Source organism: Mastigoproctus giganteus, chromosome 4, assembly GCF_048544385.1.
Source record: "Mastigoproctus giganteus isolate SK-2022 chromosome 4, ASM4854438v1, whole genome shotgun sequence".
In the NCBI taxonomy this organism is placed as follows: Eukaryota; Metazoa; Arthropoda; class Arachnida; order Uropygi; family Thelyphonidae; genus Mastigoproctus; species Mastigoproctus giganteus.
In genome coordinates this window covers 97,407,682-97,433,639 of record NC_143578.1, presented here as the reverse complement: position 1 = coordinate 97,433,639, position 25,958 = coordinate 97,407,682, and the positions used below count along the sequence as shown (strand labels likewise).

General features: G+C 37.0%; 1 protein-coding gene across 2 annotated transcripts in view; it reads left to right on the top strand.

Annotated features, from left to right (window-relative positions):
* The window catches only part of LOC150086929 (mitochondrial inner membrane protease subunit 2), a 254,550-nt gene that overhangs the window by 24,668 nt on the left and 203,924 nt on the right, over window positions 1-25,958 (top strand). For both annotated transcript variants that reach the window (XM_090371685.1, XM_090371686.1), the window contains exon 2: window positions 3,781-3,881. In XM_090371685.1, the coding sequence (XP_090227811.1) occupies window positions 3,781-3,881 (101 nt within the window). The remainder of the gene's footprint in view (window positions 1-3,780; window positions 3,882-25,958) is intronic.

Genomic DNA, 25,958 nt, shown 5'->3' with positions numbered 1-25,958 from the left:
GCAGCCAAGGTACAAACAGGGAGAGCCCAGTAAAAAAAAAAAAGTGAAAGTTAGAAGATGTTAGTGGGGAGATAAGAAGTGGGAAAGGGAAAGGAGTAGAAGGATAGAGGGGGACAGTGGTAAAGGTGCCTGCCTGAGTAAAAGAAGGGACAGAAGGGGACCCCCCCTCAAGTCAGGATGGCCTGCTCTGGAGTGGGATATGACAGTTGGTTTTTGCTTACAAAAGCAAAAACCTCTCCCTTTACCCTTGATGGTAGTTACATCTTTAAATAAATCACTGCCACCTAATGGTTCTTTTATCTGCAGATTCTTAATGCATTAATAATCAATGCTGTTAATCAGATGAAGTGTATTACTCCCTCTTGTTGCCTCTCTAACATGCTCCTGTAGGAAACAGTCATCCAGTAAATGCACTAAAGTCTTGCAACTCTGTGAGTGACCAATCTGCAAGTTCCAGTCTACAACTGGAAAGTTAAAATCCCCAATTATAAGACATTTTGATTTACTGGCCCACTCTATTTCTCTGTATAGCTGTTCATTGTACTCATTAGAGTCATCAGGCCTATAATGCACCCCCATATAATTTTTGCTTTCCCAGTGCTTATGTCACACCAAACTGACTCAACATTGCACTGGCCACCCATGTCAACTGGATGTACTGCCTTATATTTTGTGCGCTTCTTAACTAAGAGCGTAACCCACCTCTCCATCCTGTCTGTCCCCTCTCTATACCTTATACTCACCATATTCAAATTCTGCATCCCTTATATCTGTGTGACACCATATCTCTATCTCAACAATGTCTTTATTTGATGTCTTGACCAGCACTTCAAATTCATCAAATTTATTTACTATATTCCTACCTAGCATTGGTGTATATGCAAGTATACATGCACCTGTACTTACTCTTAGTTACCCTAACACAACCCATGTACTGTATTTACTTGTTCTATTGACTCCCAGCAGCCCTTGAAATTCCCAGCACCTTGGTTTCAAGGGTGCTGCTCGTTCCAATAGAAGCAGTGCAAGAATCACTTTCATTATTGTTATGCGGCTATTGTTAATCTATTAATCTGTGATATATCCCCCAACTCTAGCAGTTTTCCCACCTATCTAATACTGTCTCATTAGCATCAGCAAATATTTTTGTACTGTTTCTATTTAAGTGTATACCATCCTCATAGAAGCAGTCTTTCCTGTTAACAAGCACTGACCATGCTGAGAAAATTTTACCCCATGAGCCTTGCACAATCTCTCCAGGGCCGAATTGATTTACAAGGCTCTCATCATATATTTCCCCCCTGTCGGGTCTGGGCAGATGAATTTCAAAGTTAACCATAAGTAACAACTTTTTTTCAACATTGCCTGTATTTGTTAAGTACAGGGCAGTGTTGAAATGTTGTCTTGTTAAGTAAGTCTGCTGATCTCTACTAATGTTATTAGTGCCAACGTGTACAACAATATCACTTTTTGCACCCTTAAAAGATATCTTCTCTACAATATCATCACCTTTTGCTAGCAGACATACCCTAGTTCTATTCCACCTATCCTTTTTGCACAATATATTTCCCATTTCCCTGACAATAGAGTTACTGACAACAACTGGCTCCTGTGGGACCAGCACATTCTCTGCCTTGGGGGTTGCATTTGTATGTTTTTACTGCTAGTACCAACTTTGTTTACACCTTACCCATTTCTTGTAATTTTGTTAATAAATAGGTTGAGTAACCTATTGGAATAATCCTCATTATAAAGGAGAAATTTGGTAACAACAGTTAATTTTCAGCATGTAGGACTTAATTGTCCTACATGCTGAACTATATGTTCAGCATTAAGACTATTAATCAGCAAATTTATTTTTAAAGAGAAAGGTTAAAATGGCTTACTTGATTTAAAAGTGTTAGACAGCCAACATTTTCTCTGTAATTCCTCAGAACAGTGTTTTGTTATAGTATGAAATAGGAGAAGAGTTGTCTTGTTTGATTCCATTGTGTTCTTTTGTTTGATTTATGTGATTCACAGTGGCAATTTTTTCTTATTTTGTGCCATTACATATCATTACATCCCGAGAAATTATATTTAAACCAGTAAATTGTATTTAAACATTAATTATTAAGTATTGCCTATATCCTTAAGCTATCTTTAATAATTAATATTTAAATATAATTTTGCTGGTGTGTTACTACTTTAATTATTAAAAGAGAAATTACTACACTTTTTTTTTCATGACATATATTTATCTATTGCTAGCAGCAAATTGAATTTGAGTCAGGTTTGTTGGGTATTGCATTTTTTTTACTGCTGTAGTAACAGATGGTTATTATAATCATATATTAAATTCATGTATGATTATAATAATTCTTATAAGTAAAATGTAAAATTAAATGTTAATTAACTATTTGTATGTAAATAAAAAATAATCAGTTGGTCATTTATATAATGCCTTTTATACATTCCTGTTTCATTATTTATCTGGGAAAATGGTTAATGCATGATTTATTATATAGTAAATAATGTTGGACAGTGTAATTACATGATTTTTAATTTCTCTATATAAAGTTTTAAATATCATTCAGATAAGCAAAATGTTTGGCAAGATAAAGAGTAATTGAGTGAAAAATTATAATTTTTTTTTATTATAGAGCATTGTTGTTTAATCAGAATGAGTTTATTAGTATTCCGCTCATCATTAAAGAAGACCCCCCTCCCCTTTGGTGGGTCTTCTTTACAAGAGGTGTGGTTTAGCCTAATTAATAAAGCCATATACTTACATGCACATTACAAAAGATAAATGACATACTGAAAGATAAATGGGATCATGTCAATTCGTTGCATAACAGTTTGGTTATTGAAATTTCCACTATAGGTATAAATTTGGTGAAAGACAATTGTTGAATACAACAATTCAGTAACTATGACAATTCTGTATTTGCATGACAATTCAATATATCACATACAGACCAGAAATTAACGAAGGGTTGGCGCCTCCGTAGCCAGGTGGGAAGGAGCAGCAGTGCGTAGCACACGCTTCTTAATTAGACCGGGGTTCGAGCCCGTCACCACCAAATACGGAGGATGCGGAAAGGTCAGGGAATGACCACCGCATATTCCCGGAGCAATATGGCCTTAGTTGCTAATGCTCCTAAAAACCAAAATAACAACAACAACAAACGAAGGGTTCACTTAATTGTGATCATTGAATTAACTGTTTATAGCATGTTAAAAGGCCATGGCAAATTAAAAGTTTGCATTTTGTTTTGCCTTGTCATACACCATATTCTTGTGTGCAGTTTGCTGAATCATTGTAGCCACCAGTTGTTGTTCATCAAATTGTCACACACATACAGCAAAATATCATGCACCAAATTGTCTCATTCACTGAACTGTCATATATCAAATTGTCTTGCACACTGAACCGTTGTACAACAAATTGTACTCACTGAATCAATGGATCCTATATAAATATGTAACACAAATACATAAATATGATATTACATATTTATATATTCAATAATCTTAACACAAAGATAATGTAAGTATTTAGCTTCATTAATTAAACTAACACCCTGTAAAATCTAATGAAGAAGATTCACAAGAGGGATTGAAATATGTGGTGTGATTCTATTAAATTTAATGTTAATTGGAACATAATGTAAATTCATTCTGATTGGTGCAGTGTTGTGTTACTGTACTGGTTGATAGTTATCTGTATTTAAATAATTCCATACTTATAACATACGGTAAGCAAATTATCTGTTACAATGCATATTGTCTCTGTAGCCCACACTGAATCCATCACAAGAACGTAGTGACTATGTTTTACTTAATAAATGGAGTATTCGCCACTTTAAAATTACCCACGGTGATATAGTTGCTCTCACGTAAGTGAAATTTAAACATGTTATTTATTCTTGGAAATCTCTCTCTATATATATATCTATCTATGTTATCTTTGAGATTTCTGTATAAATAATTTGCATGAAAGTACTCGCCTATCTTGCAACTGGCTGCATAGATAGAGCTAGTACGTATATATATATATATATTTTTTTTATGTACATATTGTGTGTTATAGTTAAAAGTCATTGTCTGGCTGCTTAGCTAATGGGAGGCAAACTTAGGAAGGTAATTAAGATATTGTATCCTAATTCTGTCTATCAAGATCTAACCAAATTCTATCCTAATTACCTTCCTAAGTTTGCCTCCCGTTAGTTAAGCAGCCAGACAATGACTTATAACTATATATATATATATATATATATATACACACACACACACACACACACACTAGTGTTCAAAGAAAGTGCATCACCTAGGAATTTCACATTTCTAACCCTTTTTTGCGATGGTATGTTACATTAATGACTAGCATCACAAATAGAAATATAAACAAAAGATATTTATTAATAGTTAAGGCAAAGCTAAGTAATATTCCAAAATATTCCAAAATGAACATTTGCAACCTTTATATAACAGTTTTGGTAAACATGACAGTTTATGGTTGAAATGTTTTCAGAAGCCCTCAGTTTGCTTCAGTTTATCATTTTAAATGGAAAACGAAAGGAAAGGTTCACCAGTTGCAAACTAATATTTAGTTGAACTGCCTCTGGCCCTGATGACAGCAGCACACCATCGAGGCAGTGACAAAACCAATTTCTGAAGATAATGAACTGATACTTCGTGATTCCAAACACGAATTATGGCTTCCTGAAGTTCAAGAAGGGTCTTTGGTTTCTTTCTGGCAACTGCAGATTCCACATGATGCCAACAGTTCTCTATAGGATTCAGGTCTGGTCTGTTTCCAAGCCAGCTAAGAGTTGTATTGGACCCTTCTTCCAACCATTTTTTCACCAGGAATAAATGTAAACACACTAATGTTGAACCTCTAATGCAGAAATGAAGCTAAAGTAACTACAGAAGTGCCCACTTACACTTTTCGCCCAATTACAAGGAGCAGAGTTGTCCTGAAAGATGCAGTTACTTGGCAGGTTGAAATGGTCTCTAATGGTTGGCAGCAGTTTGCCTTCCAATATAGCCAGGTATCCATTGGCATTTACGGAACCTTTTATAAACTGCAGGTGACCTACTCCACGATACAAAATGCACCCCCATATCATTTGACTGGTAGCGAATTTCACTGTAGACACCATACAGTCTGAATGGTATTCTTCAGAATGATTAGCCACATCTATGGCTAATCATTTGTCTCCCATCAGAGCCATGCAGATCGAATTTCTTCTCATCTGAGAAAATAACTGACTTCCACGTCTTGGGGTCCATTTGACATGCTCCTTAAACCAAATTAATCGGTCCTTTTTCATTTATTGTGTGAGGAGGAGCTTCTTCTTTGGAAGACAGGCTACAAGTCCATTTTTGAAGAGGCATCTTCTGACTGTTACTGCACTTGCTACCACTCATGTATGTCCTTCCCATTCTCTTTTCTCGCTCAGATTAAGAAGCTTTAAGGTTTTAAGGCATAAGCGCTTCAAAACTCGGTTCTGTTTTGGTGTTTATGTCCGGTTCCTTTTTTCCTATCAGCAGAACCAGCATTCTTGAGTTTGGAAAGAAATCTACTCACTGTCGACTGATTACAAGATCCTCTATAAGCAATATGATGGGAAGAACATCCTTCCTCCCATGAAGCAGCAACAGCACTCTTTCTTTGTGGCATCAACTGCATGTAACTCTCCATCCTGACACAAGCAAGGAATGACTACAACTCTAGAAGAGCGTGCTTATATAGCTGAAAGTAACAGCTGATGCAATATTATGTCTTCACCTATGTGTGTTAATCTTATCTGATGCAATCAATCTCTAAGAAATATTGCCATATAGAAATCTTTATTGTAATAATAATAATACAAATGGATACATTGCAATGTCGCCCTTCACGGCCACAAAATTCGGATGACAATTACAATTTTAAGGGGTGATGCACTTTCTTTGAACACCAGTGTATATATATTTATTATTATTATCATTGCTCTTCTATTATTTCTTCCTGATTGGGGGTTCCACCTCATGACAGGTACTGCTAGCAAGTATACAGGGTGGTTATTGTTATGTCTGGTTTTACCGTTGGTCGAGGAACTCTCTGACTATCCTACAGGTGTTCAGGATTGTGACTTTCTGGAGTTCCTTGTAGGTGTTTTCTAGGAGACCTATTGCTGCTTGGCTGTTATGTAGGGTCTTTGGCACCATACTTGTGGTTGACTCGATGATTGGGATGGTCTTGTTGCATATGCCACATCTCTTTGAACTCCTGCCTTAGGTTCATCTACTTTCTGATTTTTTCCCCATGGGTTTTCTGCATGTTGCCAGTTTTGGGTACCACTATGTCAGTCAGATAGGTAGCCTTTAACTTCTTGTCCACTAGGGTTATGTCCGATCTGTTGTGTTGGAATGTCCTATCCGTTATTATGGCGTGGTCCCAGTACAGCTTGTGGGTTCGGGTCTGTAGTACTGCCTGTAGTGTACTCAGTCTGGGTGAATGCCTTGCATCCCACGATGATGTGTTGGATCGTTTCTGTGGCCAGGTGGCATCATCGACGTGTCATCGGACACTCTGGGCACCTTGGCGATGTATTTTCTATAGTTCCTGGTGTTGATTACCTGGTCTTGGATGGTGAACATGAATCCTTCAGTCTTGGGAAAGAGCCATTAGTAAGGCATTTGACTCTGTCCTGCATGAGATGTTACTGTCTAAGTTAGCATGTTGGGATCATAAGATAGTTGCAGCAGAAGGCAAAGGGTTGTGATTAATAGTTACTCTTTGGATTGGGCTAGGTGAAAGTGGGATCAAGAGTGATTGCTGTTGGGGACCACTGATGTTTCTGATTTCCTTAATGACATTAACAAACAAAGGGGTGCAGGGTATGATGTCAAAATTTGATGCACTTTTCTGACCATCCTTCAAGGATGTTCCGAAAAGTGGCAGTTATGTTTTGATGGGTACTCCTCATTGGGTTACCCTAATCTCTTACTGCTCTGTAGGTTCTAGGTACCCTTCATTCTTAGTCCTCACTGCATTATATCAAACTTATTAAAATGTCCTTGTATTAAATATAATTTTTTGTTTTTAAAAATATTTGAAAGCATTTCTAAAATTTTGTATTGAAGTTATTTACACAATACTTATTCCAGCACTGACTTACTCACAATATGAACTTTGATAATATTAATTGATTTTGCTAACAGAAAAAGATGAAGGAAGAATTTATGTTAGAAATGTGTGTTTAAAAATTAGTTTGTGGAAGTTTATTCTTGGAATGAAATCAGTGAATTCTATTTGAATTATTTTTTTTGGCCTTGTTTTTTTGTAGACCCTAGTCACTGTGCCTAAATTGCTGTATAGAAAAGATAGTCCTTATATATACAGCTTTTTCAGCCCATACAATATACAGATATAAGAAAAAAGTTTTGGTGCTGTTAAAATATAATAAAAAATATCACTTGCATAGGAGGACTGTTTGGCTCTTTTTTTTTTTTTTTTTTTTTTCCTCCAAAAATTTGGTTTAAAATGAGCATAAATGTTGAACCTTTAGGAGTAGCCAAAAGCCATGCAGGATAATGATTGATTGATTCCAAAATATTTATTAAATAATAATTTAAAACTTAAAATTCAAAGGTATAAAAATCTGCATGTTTATAATGAAATATCAGTATAATCTATAATTGTTATTTCACTTGAAAAACTATTTTCAGTTGACAGAATAGCCAGTAAGTATTAATATTAGTGGTGGCAAATGATGTAAGAAAGCAAGCTTTTACAGCATTAGCAAAAAAAAACAAAAAAACTTTAACACCTGTCCATCCAGTTGTTAACCTGTTCTTGAAGTATCAATGACAGTATGTAAGTTTTCATAAGTTTTAGTTTTGAAAAACTTCTTTCCCCAAATGCTAGTTATACAGTGAAAGGAAAAGTCAGAAATATTCTGAGAATATAAATTAAATCATCATCAAACTCTAAAGGCTTTGCCTTGTCGCTGCAACCATACAATATAAGTACAGTAATTTATGAAGTGTGAATGGTGAAAATGCATTCCCTTTATGCAACACATATTGCCGAATATGCTGTAAGCTGTACCAACAATGGAAAAAAAATTCTCTCTGTTTGTTTTCAATCTTCTCTTACTGTTTTGTGTGTATTTTGCTGGCAAGTTGCATATCTAATTTTTTTTTGTCATCTGGTGCATAGGACCCAAGGCAACCATCTTACTTAAGTATAAGTGTTGCCTCAGTGCCTTTTGCTCATGATAATGCTGCTACGAATCTAAATGCATGAGAGTAGCTTCTATAATAGAGTTTATCATCTGAATATACGATGACTACTCTGATTTAATTTCTTCGAAGGCAATAACTCTTTTCTTCTGGCACTCAAATTCATCCACCAAAAGTCCAAATTATTATTTGATAGAACCAGAGCTTTGTTGCTCATATCCATAGCAAGTATTTTTCTGTAGGTGTATGTGTGGTGTATTTTTCTGGGTTAATTTGCATGTTACATTGGCTGAAAAACCCAGATTAACTCGTAGGGAGATTCCTACTTCCTTCAGCCTTGATTGAAAAAGACACTTTAGAATTTTTCCAGTCATCAATGGGAATTGAACCAGACCCCTCCAGACAATTGGCAGATTGTAATGTAACCTGCTAGTCTACGCTGCCATGGAAGATCAGCTTCTCACTTCAACAAGTTTTATTACAGGACTGCCGCTGTACTACCGTGATCTGAACTTCAGTCAACAATGTATATACTACAGTAGAACCTCAAAAATCTAGAACTTTTTTGAATGTTTCTCTGAGGGTAGTTAACTGTATAATGGCAGAGGGAAAGTAGGCTGGCAAGACTTAATAAAAGCACCACAGGTGCTAAATCTATCATTATATTCTATTAATAATTTCCAAACACTTAAAGTTATTTCTGTTTTGCATATTTCCTAGGCTGTATATCATTGTTACTAAATATTTGCAGAATCATTCCTTTTGCAGATATGTATACACTGGTGTTCAAAGAAAGTGCATCACCTAGGAAGTTCACATTTCTAAGCCGTTTTTGCGATAGTATTTTACATTATTGATTAGCATCACAAATAGAAATATAAACAAAAGATATTCATTAATAGTTAAGGCAAAGCTAAGTAATATTTAACAAGTGCTCTCCAAATATTCCAAAATGATCATTTGCAACCTTTATACTACAGTTTTGGTAAACACAACAATTATGGTTGAAATGTTATTAGAAGCCCTCAGTTTGCTTTAGTTTATCATTTTAAATGGAAAACAAAATGAAAAGTTCACTAGGTGCAAACTAATATTTAGTAGAACCGCTTTTGGTTCTGATGACAGCAGCACACCGTCGAGGCATTGACAAGATCAATTTCTGAAGGTAATAAACCAATAGTTCGTGGTTCCAAGCATGAATTATGGCTTCCTGAAGTTCACAAAGGGTCTTTGGTTTCTTTCTGGCAACTGCAGATTCCACACAATGCCAACAGTTCTCTATAGGATTCAGGTCTGGGCTGGTTCCTGGCCAGCTATGAGTTATAATGGACTGTTCTTCCAACCATTTTTTCACCTGTAACAAATGTAAACACATTACTGTCAAACCTCTAATGCAGAAATGAAGCTAAAGTAACTACAGAAGTGCCTACTTACACTTTTCACCCGATGACAAGGAGCAGAGTCGTCCTGAAAGATGCAGTTACTTGGCAGGTTGAAATGATCTCTAATGGTTTGCAGCAGTTTGCCTTCCAATATAGCCAGGTATCCATTGGCATTTATGGAACCATTTTATAAACTGCAGGCAACCTACTCTATGATGCGAAATGCACTCCCATATCATTTGGCTGGTAGGGAATTTCACTGTAGACACCATACAGTCTGGATGGTATTCTTCACCATGTCTACGGCGAATCGTTTGTCTCCCATAGAGCCATGCAGCTCGAATTTCTTCTCATCCAAGAAAATAACTGACTTCCACTTCTTGGGAGTCCATTTGACATACTCCTTACACCAAATTAATTTTTAATTTTTTGTGTGAGTTGGAGCTTCTTCTTAGGACAACGGGCTACAAGTCCATTTTTGAAGAGGCATCTTCTGACTGTTACTGAACTTGCTACCACTCCTGTGTGTTCTTCCCATTCTCTTTTCAGCTCAGACCAAGAAGCTTTACAGTTTTTAAGACATAAGAGCTTCAAAATGCGGTCATGTTTTGGTGTAGAGATTCGTTTGCATCCGGTTCCGTTTTTCTTATCAACAGAACCAGTATTCTTGAGTTTGAAAATAAATCTACTCACTGTTGACTGATTACAAGACTCTCTCTATAAGCAATATGATGGGAAAAACATCCTTCCTTACGTAAAGCAACTGCATCAACTGCGAATGGCGTCAACTGCATGTAACTCGCCATCCTGACACAAGCAAGGAATGACTGCAACTCTTGCAGAGTGTGCTTATATAGCTGAAAGTAACAGCTAATGCAATATTATGTCATCACCTACATGTATCAATCTTATCTGATGCAATCTGTAAGAAATATTGCCATATACTTCGTTATTCGGACGACAGTTACAATTTTAAGGGGTGATGCACTTTCTTTGAACACCAGTGTATAATAACAAAGATCTGAAAGTATAAAATCGTTAATTTTTTAAGATTCAATTCAATAATGTGCTAATTTTTAAGGCAATTCAATTGTTGAAATCAGATTTCATCATCATACCTTGCATTAAAAATTTTTGGACAATTGCAACACCCATATCAGAGGCAGCATTCGAACCCACAACCTTTTCTTATGTAAGTACATTACCTACTGGATGAATCTTGCAGTGCAGGTTAACATTTTGCTTAATGCTGTGAGTATCATTGTGTTCTGATTAGAGATCAGAGCTAATATATTATCTAATAAAAATAATGAATTTCCCCCGAATACTTAAGCTATATGTATAACTTTTAAAAGAACTGGAATTTTTCAAAATTCCAGTGTGTACTTTGTGTCTGGGAATGTCAGGTTTATGATGTTTTACTGTAATTAGTTTGGTTTTGCATTTTTGTAAGCTCCCATATTTAATGTGCAAATTTAAAAAGTTTATCATATGTATATTGAATGCTTTCTTTGCATTATTGGTGCCATGAAATTTCTGAAATATACCTAATGGACATTTGGAACATGAAACAATTCTGTTTTGTCTGTATCTAGTTGCAATAAAGTCTCTTTATCTCTCTCTCTCTCTGTAATTTTATATTGCAATTTAATAATTAAAAGAACAACCATTGAGATGAACAGTGTAACTCTTACCATATCCCTGCTATGCAGGCTAGATATACATTAATTAGTATCTGACATATGTTATTGTAATATATGACAAGTGATTTTAGCAAATGGTGGCTGATACATTCCCATCTGTATGTAGATGTGTTGAAGTTATGAGTGAGTTGCTCCAGCCTAACAGACTGTTAGGAGATATGATTCACTGTAGTTTGCTCATGTGTGTGTGATAGCCCACTTTTCAGGCTATAAGAAAATGGCTTGAAAAGTGGGCTTCAAGGAATTGGCATATGTATTGTGACAATGCATCTGCACACTTGGTACTTCCATTCAAAAATTTCTCGTGAAGCAGTCATCACTCTGCATTTTGTGTTGATGGATGAAACAAAAGTGAATGTGTGTTGGTGGATGAAATAAGGTAAATGTGTGTTGGTGGATGAAATAAGGTAACAAAATGAGTGAGTATTGTGTACTGTTAGAAACCATTTTATATATAAAAAAAAGGGTGCACTGTGTAATTGTTAGTATGATAGCTGTATACTTGAGAGGAATAAATGGTTAGTGTGTGTGTTGTTATCACGTACCACCACAAATCTTTTACTTTTCTTGCCAGACCCCCCCCCCCATGTGGAGGATTGGCATCTTCCACAGGGGTGCCTCTCTATTCCTTTAACTTTCTACTTCTTGATGGACAGCCTTCCTATCATCCACCTTACCCCCTCTTGCTCTGCTCCTTCTCTCTCTCCACTGCCACCCCTCTTTTACATCTCTTCTACAGTTTTTTTTTTTTTTTTTTTACCTGAGGCTCTCCCTGGAAAGCTCAGGTGCAGAGCCAGAGTCTTTCTCCTACTGTACCTCGGCTGCTTCCCTGAGGAAATGTGGAGGTCCCACTAGACTCTGACTGCTAAATGCTAGAGGAACAATAGGCCAACGTAACCCACTACAGTACACGAACTAATACAAATACTTACACTATCTCTGGCATTTACAGAGTTTGCATTGCATTGCATCACAAAGCATACTTTGTGGTTTGTAGGGGAAATCCCTAGTGCCACTAGACCAAAAACACTGTACACCCATCTGCCATTTTAATTGGATTTAGTGCTCCATGTTTTTTTTTTTTGTTTTCCAAGCTTTAATTTCCCATGAAAGATCATAGATTTGTGATGGCCTGAGGAAATTATTTAGAATGTGATATAAGGACAGTTAGCATTTTCAAAAGAAGTCTATCAGGAATGCTTCTGGAAGTTGCAGAGCATTGGAATTGGTGTGTACACTGTAAAGGAGATTTCATTTCCCTAATAGTTCAATTTCTGAAAATTTTGATCATATTTCAGATATGATATTATCTAGAAATAACTGAGTGTTATCAAAGTTAGTGCATTTGCATATACCTATATTTGAGAGACTTCATTCAATGTGTGATAATTTTCAGAATGTTGAGAAACAACATTTCGTAAATAATGGTTTAAAAGTTTAGAAGCCTCAAATTCATAGTTAAACGTGAACACTTACTTTTGGGCTGAATTGTAAATCAGAAATAAAACTTCAAAATTTTTAATCAAAGTTCATTCAGTGTACATAAAGTAACCTCAAAACAAGCAGAAACCAGTAAAACTGTCTACTAAGCTATAAACACAAATCCAGCATTGCTGCTAATAGATAGAGTTTAGTCGGTGTGCTGCTAGAATTGTGTAGTTGTTAATGTCATATTTAATAATGAACACCAATACGTGTTACAGCACAACACTTGGGTACTTTTTGACTGCTGATATACATAACGGCACATCACTTGTAGTGACATTTGACACTTATATGCTTCAGATGCAGTAAACATGTTAAGCATGGGAATAGTGGATGTTTTATAAGAAATAGTACAGGAATGAAGTTAACTATGTTTTCTTATTTCATTACAGAATTAGCAGTCCAGGGAATTGATGGATATTTGAGAGGTTGTAACAGTTTTGTGCAAATCAGTGCTTCTCAAACTAAAATGTGGTGCACTATCATCAGCAAAACTATGGACTAGATTTCCATTCTGGGAAGAAGGTCAGTAATATACAGGGAAAAAGAATTGGAGAGTAAACAGAACCTTGGGGAACTTCAGCACTAGTTGAGAAGTTAGAAGACAGGAAGCCAGAGACAGCTATCTTTTGCTGTCACTTACAGTGTTATTTAGAGCTGTCATGCCTTTCATTGAGAATAGATCCAGCTTCATATGCTATGCCAATGACATAAAGGATACTTATATCATTCCTGGTGACAAGGTGACAGATATTGATGCTAATACCAATGCAAACCTTACAAGCTTGAAAACCATGTCAAGTGCTTTAGGCCCTTCATCAATCCATTGAAAGCAGCACAGATCTCCCTCAAAAATAATCCAGCCAGGCATTAGCTAATATTGGAAGATTCCAGATACAAAATGTGCCCATGCACTCTGGTTGTTTAGGCATAGTTTTTGATCCCAAATTACATTTCCATCATCATCAAAAAAAAAAAAAAAATTCACTAAATTCTGTTGGATTAGCTGGTTAGTGAAGTGCCAACTCCTCCACATACATGAGCCTATGCTAACATGCAAATACATAACCACCTTCCTCTATGCTGGAATCCTTTAAAAAGCTGAAATCTGGGCATCAGGTGCTGTTCCCAATAATGTGAAGCACATTCATGCTGAGGAATACTGATTGATAAAATGGGCCACCCACAAATTACATCTTTCATCTACACAATAGCAATGGCACAAGAACTGGGACTAAGGTGGTTACTATACCTGTTTGAAAGTAGAGGGCTTGTGTTCACTTTAAAAATGGTCACAGGCATTATATCAGAGCCAAATATATGAGACATAAGTTCATAGCGACTTCCCACTTCCACATCCACATATCTAAGATCAATCACAATGGTAATTGTGCATTCAGTCTTGCCTTATCAGACAGTTTCCTGCCCAATCAGATGTTCAACAGAATCCAAGACTTCAACACTGACCTCTGTCTATCTGCCATGAACACAGCTTATAGATGCTATGTGCTTTTCATTGCAAGCTCCCCTGCTGACCCATCATCTTAACCAGGCATGTCAAACTGAGGGTCCCCTGAGGGCCATATGGGTTATATTTGTGTTGTCATGAGGGCCGCACACGACAACTAATTGAAGTCATTTAATAAAAATTATTGCAGAATATTTTTATTACTTAAACTTAGAAACATACAATGTGCATATAAATGGTTTAGCGGCTAGCCACATTCATGAATGCAAAGTAAAGAAGTAGTTTAACAAAAGAAAAAAAAAAGAAAAGAAATTTTAAATGGCAAAATAGACTTGTATGCAACAGCAACAAATACATTGTACAAAAATTACAACAGTTCAAAATGAACATTTATTTACGACTATTTTTAGTGTTTTGTCCTGAGGCTTGACACCTCGTTTTAATGACGTTTTTGATATGTCTGGCTGAAATGTCTGTGCAGTTCCGACTTTCATCAGAGATGAGAGGTGTTGATCAGTCAGTCTTGTTCTCTGAGAAGTTTTTGTTGATTTCATGAAGGAAAATAACTGTTCACATACATAGGTAGAACCGAACATTGCCATAATCCTTGTGGCAAACTTTCTGAAGTTTTTAAACTTTTCAGGAAGGTATGAAAAGAAACAAGGTATCCCCACTTCAAGATACTTTGCTCTGAGTGTAGAATCCGACTGCATTTCTAATAGTTCCATCTGCAGTCTTTCTTCTGCCTTGGCAACATCAAAGGTGAATGGTGCTGAGAATAATGCAAAGTGGTGTTCAAAAGATGAGAAATCACGAAATCTTTCCTGAAATTCTTTTGACAACAATTCCAGGTGACTGTCATATTTAGCAAAGCTAAGTACAGACTCAGTATTGACAGTGTTTTTCAGCTCTTTGCACTTAGGAAAGTGAACTAAATTTTCATTTGACAACTGTGACTTCCGTAAGCTTAGTTTTGTAATGAAGCACTTGATGTTATCATACAACTGAGTGATGAGTTTGTTTTTACCTTGTAATTTCAAATTAAGATCAGTTAATTGTGCAGTAATGTCCACAGCAAAAGCCAGATCCTGGAGCCAACTTTCATCTTTTATTTCATCCGTGTTTTGACCTTTCATCTCCAAACACATAATTATTTCTTGTCTCAACAAATAAAATCTTTTCAGCGCTTTGTGACATGACAACCAGTGGACTTCTGTGTAGAATGGAACATTGGTAAACTGATTATCCATATCTTCCAACAACTGGCTGAATTGAGATTGAGAGCACGGCCTCTGATATAGTTCACTGTCTTTGTGACCAAACTAAGCACATGATCCAATTTTAAAATCTTCGAACACAAATTTTGCTGATGAATAATGCAGTGAAAATGTGCAAATGATGAATCTGGATGCGAGTTTTCTATTTTTGTTCGTAACATGGTAGCAACACCATTATGTCTGCCAACCATATTTGCAGCACCGTCGGTAGTTAAGCATGCAAGTTTACTCAAATCCAAACCATAGTCATGCAGAACCTGCTCGACTTTCTCAAAGATGTCCTGCTTTGTTGTAGTGTCATGCATGGGGATCAGTTCAATCAGTTCTTCATAAATATTAAATTCACTGTCACAAGCCCTGATAAAAACCGCAAGCTGTGCTATTCCAGTGATGTCAACGGTCTCATCAATAGCAATAGAAAAATGTTCAAATCTTGATAATCTGGCCTTCAACTGTTGTTTCAAATCACTAGGTGCCTCCGTAGCCAGGTGGGAAGGAGCAGCAGTGCGTAGCACACGCTGCTTGATTAGACCAGGGTTCGAGCCTGTCACCACCAAATACGGAGGATGTGGAAAGGTCAGGGAATGACCACCGTATATCTCGGAGCAATATGGCCTTAGTTGCTAATGCTCCTAAAAACCAAATAACTAACTAACTATTCAAATCACTCGACATTTCATCAATCCGTTCAGCAACAGTGTTCCTGGTTAATGAAATATCTTTGAATAAGTGTTCTTTCTCTGGACACACAATTTGAGCCGTTTTTACAAGGCATTGCTTTACAAAATCTCCTTCACTGTAAGATTTCCCACTCATGGTGATCATTCGGCTGAGTTCATAGCTTGCAGGAACGGAAGCGACATTCCCTTTCTCAATTTTCGTAAAACAAGTCTGTTGCTGTCTCACGTTAGCCTTCAATTCCTTGAGTTTTGAGACATGCATTGGGCCTTCATATTTATCGTAAGATTGATGGTTCGTTTCATAATGTCTTTTCAAGATGTACTCTTTTGGCGTGGCAATGCTTTTGTTGCAAATTAAACAATGTATCTTTCCATTCACCGTTGTGCAAAAATACTGTAATTCCCATTTTTCTTGAAACACTCGCCCTTCTTCGTTCAGTTTCCTTTTTCTCTTAGCTGGAGAAGCACTAGCCATTTTTAAAGATGATGTGGAATCTGAAAAATAATAAAATTAAATTAAAAATAAAATCACCGGTTAAAAAACTGAAACGAAATTTAGGCCAGCTTATGTATTGTTACGAGCGAGATAAACGGGTTTTTACCTCATGCTCGTTGGTTCCACTCTCTCACTCAGGCCGAGCGGTTTACCTTAACGAGAGAGGAGCCTTTTCCACTTGTGGGCCGTGGAATTCGGATCAGGACCAGGTACCTACGCCAATAAATTGGCAAGAATGCTAGAATTCTTGTCGTAAGGCAGCCGCGCGCTATATTTAAAATTCTAAATTACCTAAATTACTTCAATTAACAGATTTTGCAAACCGCTACAGTGTCCTCTGTGCAGGCCACAGGCTGCATGTTTGACATGCCCAATCTTAACTGTGTAAACTGAGAAATTCAACACCTGCCACCTTGCATCTGACTTCAGCACTCTGGAGCAAAGGTTTCAAGAATAAGTGAAGAAATGCCATCACAATTTTGGCAACAAAGTTGTTTGGAGTTTGTCTAATGTCTCTCTGTTGGAAAAGAAGGCAGGCATTTAATGGAATGTGTTTGGCATGGTAGGAAAAGATTTACCAGGATTATCAGTGCAAGATTTAGTAGAAAATTATTATGCTAATAAGTCAGTTTTATCTTTAGGTGATGCAGTAGGGCAGTCAAGATAACAGAGGTGGTAATATGAATGAAAGGAAGTTGCAGTCAATAGTTTTGGCTAGAGACCAGAAGGCTTAACTACCTTTTAGATAGGAAGAAAGTCTCCTGCTCTTAGCCTCTTGAAAATGGAGTTTGGATTTATTAATAACTTTTTTAGAGCTGTTGGGAGCTTTACTATAGGCAGAAAAACAAAGCTGGAGATTTCTATACAAGCAAGTTGCAGTGTGCTGTGTTCTTATCTTGAACAGCCTAATGCATTTATTGGAAAACCAAAGTTTAGATCAAGGATGAGAGTTTAGAGTGGAATGAGAAACAAAAGATTTTTTTTTTCCCAACAAGAAGGTGCAGATAAAGGAACCACTAGGTGTTAGTGATAGAGATAACAGTGTGCTGAAGTGGGATTTACTCAAAGAGGTAATTACCATCAGGGGTAAAGGCAGTATGCAGAACCATCATGCAGTATGATTGATGAATTTTGAGGTTACGATGAACATCGTGGTGAGATCCAATATTCCTTACATTTCGAGGGTACAGTTCTAAAATGGTGTTCGCAGGCTGGCCGCTGGTTAGTACACCGGACCGAACCTATTGGTAACTCTCTAGGAGGCTTCTGGATCAGCTAGTGTATAATCTTGCTATCTCTACTCTGCCAGATAGTGACTGGAGGGAGTCCGAGTAGTGTGTATGCGGGGAGCATTGTCGAGGCCACGTTATGTCAAGAATCTGGGTATATTCTTACCATAACCAAAAAGTACACCATATCCAAAAATTTCATTACTTCATACAGCATGTCTCACCCACTTTTTCTTACTATTGAATACACCATGAATTGTCAAACTGATAGAGCAAGCTTATCTGCGAAAAGTTCTAAACCTCCCAAATTCATTTCACAAATATACGGCGTCTCAATTCTAATCTCAGCGATGTCCATTTCCACTCGCAGTCTGCCAAACCCCATGTACTTTTTCTGACAGAATCTGTTATCGGTTGATTCAACTACTGCTCATCTCAGATGCCCAAATTATTTGTTGTATGATTCCTTTCGCCTCAAAGGTGGTACTTGTGTATATGTCCGTTCTGATATTCCCCGTCAGGGACTTGGCAATTTGGAATCTCCTCTCTTTGATCTTCTCGGGCTTAAAATCTCTCTACCTCATTGTGTCAAATTGATCTGTTGTTTCTACCGTTCTCCCAACTCCACTAATTCCAGTTGGAGCTCTTTGACTTTCTCTCTTTCCAACTTGACTTTCTCCAGTCCAACTTTCCTAACAGTGAGGTAATTTTCCATGTTGATTTTAATGTTCACAACTTCAGCTGGCTTCCGTTTTTTAGTCACACCGATCCAGCTTGTCAAGATGCTGAGGCTTTTGCAATTACTAAAGAGTAATTGCAAAATTACTAATGATCTAGCACAGATTGTTCATTTACCTACAAGAATACTGCACAATCCTAATCATACAGACAACACGCTTGATCTGTTTCTCACAAACAACCCTTCTGAGTACATGGTCGAAGTGAGAGGTCCTTTAGGCACTTCAGATCACAACTTGGTGATTGTCTCTATTCCAATGGAGCCTTTATCTCATGGCTATTCCCAACCTCGTGTTGTTTGGCATTACAAGAATGCAAAATGGGATGACCTACGAGACTTCTTTTCTTCTTTTCCTTGGTCGGATTACTGTTTCAAAACTTCTGATGTCAACACTTGCTCAGATCGTGTCAGTGAAATTATTCTTGTAGGAATGGAATCCTTTATCCCACACTCCACTTTAAAATCTCGTCCTTTATCTAAACCTTGGTTTTCCAATAAATGTCCTAAGGCTGTTCAAGAGAAGGACGTTGCATATCATAATTGGCTTGTTTCTAATTCTTCAGTTTCATTTTCTGCCTACACCAAAGCTCGCAACAATTGTAAAGCAGTTATTAATCAGTCTAAACTAGAGTTTGAACAGGCTAAGAGTAGAAAACTTGCTTCTTGCCCTAATGGTAGCCGAGCATTCTGGTCTCTTGCCAAAGCTATTGGCCGCAACTTTTGCCCATCTCTGCTCCCACCTCTGTCCAAACTAGATGATTCTGTTGTCACTTCAGCCAAGGATAAAGCTGACCTGCTAGCATCCCATTTTTCTTCCAACTCATGTATTAATGATTTTAGTAAAGCACCTCCCACCATTTCCAACACGCTCCATTCAATGCCTCCTGTGTTTTTCGTAAAAGGATGTCAGAAGAATTTTGATGAATCCTAGTGCTAAGAAAGCTCCAGGTCTCGATGGTATTTCTCCACTTGTTCTCAAAGCCTGTGCTCCTGATTTTACTCCTATTCTTTGCCGCCTTTTTTCACTTTCTTATTCCAAAGGTGTGTTTCCTTCTGCTTGGAAATTTGCTCATATCCAGCTAGTTCCTAAAAAGGGTGACAAATTCCTTCCATCCATTTATCGATCCATTGCAATTACTTCTACTCTTTCTAAAGTAATGAAGAAATCAATTAACCGCCAACTCTTAAACTACCTAGAAACCTTCCATCTGATGAATGATCACCAGTATGGATTCTGTCAGTGTCGATCCACTGGTGATATTGTGGCTTATGTTACCCATTTATGGACTAATTCAATGGAAACGTTCAGTGAAACACAAGTAGTTACCCTTGACATCTCAAAGGCTTTTGATCATGTTTGGCATAAAGGTCTTCTAAACAAGCTTCCATCATATGGTTTGCCAACTGTTTTTTGTAATTGGTTATCCAGTTTTCTCTCTGATTGTTCACTAAGGGTGATGGTAGATGGCTCTCTGTCTTCTAACTTCTCCACTAATGCCGGTGTCCCCCAAGGTTCAGTTCTTTTCCCCACTCTTTTCCTCTTGTATATTAATGACCTTCTTCCATTCACTGGAAATCCTATCCATAGTTTTGCCGATGATAGCACATTGCATTCAATTTTCCATTTTGAGAAACCTTGCCCTGCTCAATCAGCTTCAACTTCTCAAATATTCGCTACCAATTACTTTAATGCCGATCTTCAGGTAATTCTCCTGTGGGGCAAACACAACTTAGTTGATTTCAATCCTTCTAAAACTCAGTCTTGTCTTATATCTTGCAAAAAGGATTCTTCTGCTCCTATGCTTATCTTTGGTGACACTCCAATTTCTAAGCAAAATGATATATCTCTTTTGGGGATTACCCTGACTTCTAATCTCTCTTGGCACAAGCACATTACAAATATTGCTTCCTCTGCATCTAAAAAACTTGGTTTTCTCTTTTGCTCTAGCCGTTACTTTTCTTCCAAACAGCTGCTCACTCTGTATAAATCGCAAATCCGCCCTGCTATGGAATATTGTTCCCACATCTTGGGTGGCGCCCCCAATACCTCTCTCAGGCTTCTTGATTCCATTCAGAAGAGGGCAGTTATATTAATTAATGATTCATCTCAAACAGATTCTCTCCACTCGCTATCTCATAGACGTACTGTTTCTGCTGCATGTCTTCTACAGATACTTCCATGGGCACTGTTCTTCTGAATTGGCTTCTATAATTCCAGCTCTCTCTCTTTCAAAACAGTCCAAACACATGCATCCACCAGCCAACATCCATTTACTGTCCAACTTCAAATTCACAGAACCAACTTTTCAACTTCCTCGTTTATTCATTCAACTGCCGTTTCCTGGAACAACTTTCCTTCATAAGTATTTCCTGAAAATTACAGTCTACAGAAATTCAAGTCCAATGTCAACAAATATCTTCTTTAATCTTCTCAACCTCCAACCCAAGCACGGTACTAAGTATTATTGGTTCTAATACCTCTTGTGTTTGGGGTTTACATAAAAAAAAAGGGGGGGGGGGAGGGTTTTTGCTTTTTTAAAGGTGACTATGGTGGTCTGAGACAGTATTTAAATTCTATACGGTGGGATCAACTGATGATGCTACCAACAGAAAATTCAAAATGGGAAGCATTCAAAGAATTAATCTTGGAAGCTACTAGGCTTTTCATACCAACTAAGAAATATTGTTCAAGGTTTAGGCCTAAATGGATGTCAGATGAACTAATTTGACATGTGGGATTAGGCAGGCAAAGGCAGATTACAAGAAATCTTTAGCAAAGGATGCAAAGAAAAACAGCAGAGTTCTTTACTTATGTAAACTCTTGAAGGAAGGGGATGAATCAGATTACTCCACTTAACATAGATCGTTCAACTATTGATGATCCTTCTCAAGTAGCTGATAAACGGAATGAGTATTTTGTATCTACATTCACACATGAGGAGTAATTTCAAGGAAGGGAATACTAGAAGTTAAACTCTAATAGAGAGCTAGGTGATTTTGTAATAACTGAGAGCAAAGTGGAGGAGAAATGTTTTGAAATTAAACAAAAAAGGCATCCGTGGTGGATGGAATCTATGCAGTTATATTGAAGGAGGCAGCGAGGGAGGTTAACAAACCCTTAGCCATAATTATGAGAGCATCCTTAGATTCAGGGAACCCTATGGACTGGAAACGTGCAAATGTATCCCAAATTCACAAAGGAGGCGCCACAAATAATTATAGACCTGTTAGTTTAACTTATTTTCCAGGGAAATTAATGGAGGCACTGGTTAAAGAACCACTGTAGGATCATCTAGACAAGACTTCAGTTATAGTTCTGACACAGCATAGGTTTGTTAAGGAGAGCTCTTGTCTGACCAATTTGATTGGATACTATGATGTGGTCACAAAGGAACTGGATGCAAAGAATATTTTGGTATATATTTTGGATTTTAGAAAGGCTTTTGATACTGTTGGACCTGGAAGTCTGCTGCAGAAATTGGAGCAGGGTGGCATTGGAGGCAAATTGCTACTATGAATAAAGGGATGGTTGAGTGGGAGAAGACAGAGAGTGGTAATCAATGGACATTGCTCTTTATGGACTAATGTTAGTAGTGAAGTCCCCCAGGGTCCGTTGTTGTTTTCTGTATTTATTAATGATATTGATGATGGTATATCAGGCTTAATGTCCAAGTTTGCAGATGATACAAAGGTTGGCAGGGTTGCTAATGACAGTATGCTGCTGCAACAGGATCTAGAAAAGTTGAGCAGATTGGCTGAGGCGTGGCAACTGAAGTTTAACATTGACAAACGTCAATGTTAAGCATTGCATATGGGAAGCAGTAATCCCAGAGTAACACATCTACTGTGTGGTACTACACTGACAGTGGTAGAGAGTGAAAAGTACCTGGGGGTAATTGTGCAGGCATATATGAAGTTTTCTGAGCAGTGCAGATGATCTACAAGAGTAGCTCATGGTGTCTTGTCAATGATATACAGGACTTTTTCTAGTAGGAATTAAGAGGTGATTATTTCCTTGTATAAGGCAATGGTCAGGCCATACCTTTAGTACAGTAAACAGGTCTGGAGGCCTTCTCATTTTAAAAAGGATGTAGAGCTGCTGGAACGAGTAGAGAAGGGCAACAAGATTAGTGAATGGAACAAAGGGTTGCTCTTACGAAGAAATGGCTTAAGTGTTGCAAATTACAGTGTCTGGAAACTAGGCGCCTGCAAGGTGATCTGATTGAAGTGTATAAAGCCTTGAATGGTTTGAGCATGCTTAATGGTGATGGGATTCTTCCTCTTGCCCAGAATAATCACCTGAGAGGGCATAAATTGAAACTGAGGAAAAACAGTTGTAGGATAGATGTGTGGAAGTTTGCCTTTAGCCAGTGTGTTGTTGATTGCTGGAACAAACTGCCATCTGTTGTTGTAGAAGTTGATAGCTTAAATAGATTCAAAGCAGAACTAGACAAACATTTGGAGCAAGTGGATGGGTGAAATGTAGGTTTTTTTTTTTTTTTTTTTTGCTGATCCTATATAAGCTTGCTTTCTTGCATCATGTGCCTTTACTAATGCTAAAGAATAATTTCACTGACATGATCTGAGCAAATATTTGGATCAGATGATTTTAAACAGTAGTCCAGTAAAAGAAAAGGAATAGAAATCATTTTGCCATTTTTCACTCTTGTAATACCAGACAAGTCAAGGCTGAGATGGTCTCTGAGAAGAGACCATCACAAAGATGTGATGCAGTGTATGGCCAATTTACTCTGAGTATGATGAACAGTTATACACCCAAATAGAGTAGGCCAATAAATCAGAATGTCTTTTCTTGCTCAAGCATTCCTACCTCAGCAGTAGGAATGCCTGAGCAAGTCTGAATTAGTCAGAAGGATGATTCTGACTAATTCAGAATCGTCATTCTGGTTTAGTCTTGCTAATAAATTTGCACATAATAGTCTTCAGCATAACCTTAGTACATGGATGTGAGGTACCTTGGCTTGAAGATCTGTGTTCAGATTTTCAAATGTTGGCATAACATTTAAAACAAACAAACAGACAAGCAAATTGCTTTATTCAAACCACAGTAGAGGAACATAAACAGATTTTTTTGCATGAGTGGCTTAACATGTCTAGAATTTTCAGCTTCCTTTGTTTGTTTTGGATTGATTTCACCACAAGTTTGTGATTCAGAAGATATTTTTCTTAGGGAGTTCATTAATTTATCTTTCAAAACTTTTATATCGTGAACTGGATTTGATTATGAAACAGTGGAACTGACTGTGATCGCTTATACTTTTCGATTTGGTAACTCAAAGTGCTCATATGCCTTTTCTCACAACTTCTAACCTCTTCTTTAAAAGTCTTGTCAAAGGTTGCCATGTTCTACCAGTCTAGTTATACATTTAACCAAAAACAGCCAATGTGAATGTATATAGTAAATTTTGAAGCATACATGCTTCAAAATGTTTACTTTAGTGACATGCATCAGTTGAAATTGTTTAAATCTATATTTTCTTTTAGTACATCTAAACAGTTTTTTTTTAGTAGATAGGAGTAAATCTACTGGAAAACATTTCTGTTCAACACACTTCAAGATCAGCACAACTCAGAAGAAGAGTGTGTTCTATGACAATAGGTGCAAATAAACATTTAACATGTATGATATTGTCACTGTGAAATGTTACATCTATTTTTGCATTTATTTTTATGCACTGTATGCTGTCCTTATGCTTATTTGTTTGCAAATGTGACTATGTCGCATTTACTGCCATTTGACATTCCAAGGTCATAAAGCAAATTGTTACTGTATTGTTACTCTTTAATCATGGAATCCAGTACCACAGGCCCATTTACCTTCATCATAAAGCAAATTTCAGATTTTAGAAGACATGGAAAATCTTGCATATATCCCTTCTGAAATTTATATTGCTTCTTTGATATCTTACTGAAAGACATTGTTAATTAGCTTTAAAGACAATAATTAGTTTTGCACCACACAAATACAATAAAATTTCACACATTACAGAGAACAATGTTCTCTGTGTTTCTATTCTGCTAGGTGCATTATGGCCTTGCTGCCCTTGTGCCGTAAAGCCCATAAACAAACAAACTATTCTGCTATGTAGACTAGCACACCAGGCAGCTAATTCATTAGCAAAATTAAGCAGAAATTTGCAAAATTAAAAAAAAAATAATAATAATGTTACTGTAGTTTTTCATTTTTTGGAGATAATGAAAAAGATGGAGAAAAACTGAGTGTTACAAAAAAGTAGAGCAACTCTTTGTCACCAAAATGGTGATGGATTAAAATAAGTGAAAAAGACTGATTTTACATTGTAAGTCTAGAAAGTTTACTGCTGTGCAAACCTACACTGTAATCTGTGAAGTGACATCACTTCTCACCATAATCTCTGTGCTGACCGTTTGCTCATGGCCAATCAACATATAGATTGTGTTGGTGAACAGTGCAGTCGTTGTAGCAACCACAGCATGTTGGAAAGGGAAATTGTAGTTTTGTCTGATTAAGGGATTTGCATAAATTTTCTTGTATAGGTCAAGACAGCAGGTAATATTTTAGGTATACAAAGATTTGTTGCTTGTGAATATATATATATATATATATATATTATATATATAAATATACATAAAGTAAGAACATGCCAGTCATATGGGAAGCCAAGTAAGCAGGAACAAGTTAGATAATGTATGCAGTGAATCATTACATTTCAGGTGAGTTAGCAAATAATAATAATTTGTGATTTATGACCAAAAAAAGCAACATTTTTTATGTACGAACTGAGTACATTTCATTTCAATATGTCTGCTACATTTTCCTTCCTTTCTTCAAACCAATCAGTGCATGGCAACAAATATAATATCCAGTGCTATAGAACTCTGGCCAGGGCCGTGCAAAGGTACTTGGGCCCCAGATGCAAAAGGGGTTAAGAAGCCTCTGTACAATGAACAATTGTACAGAGAAATAGAGTGAGCTAGTAAATCAGAATGTCTTATAATGGGGGATTTTAACTTCCCAGATTTTGACTGGAACTTGTGGGTTGGTCACTCACACACTAGTCAGACTTTTGTGGATTTATTGGATGATTGTTTTCTGCAGCAGCATGTTCAGGAGGCAACCAGAGAGAGTAATACCCTTGATCTGGTTATCAGCAGTGATCATTCGTGTATTAAGAATTTGCAGATACAGGAACCACTAGGTGGCAGTGATCACAGTGTACTGATGTGGGATTTACTTAAAGATTTAATTACCATCAGGGGTAAAGGAAAGGGTTTTTGC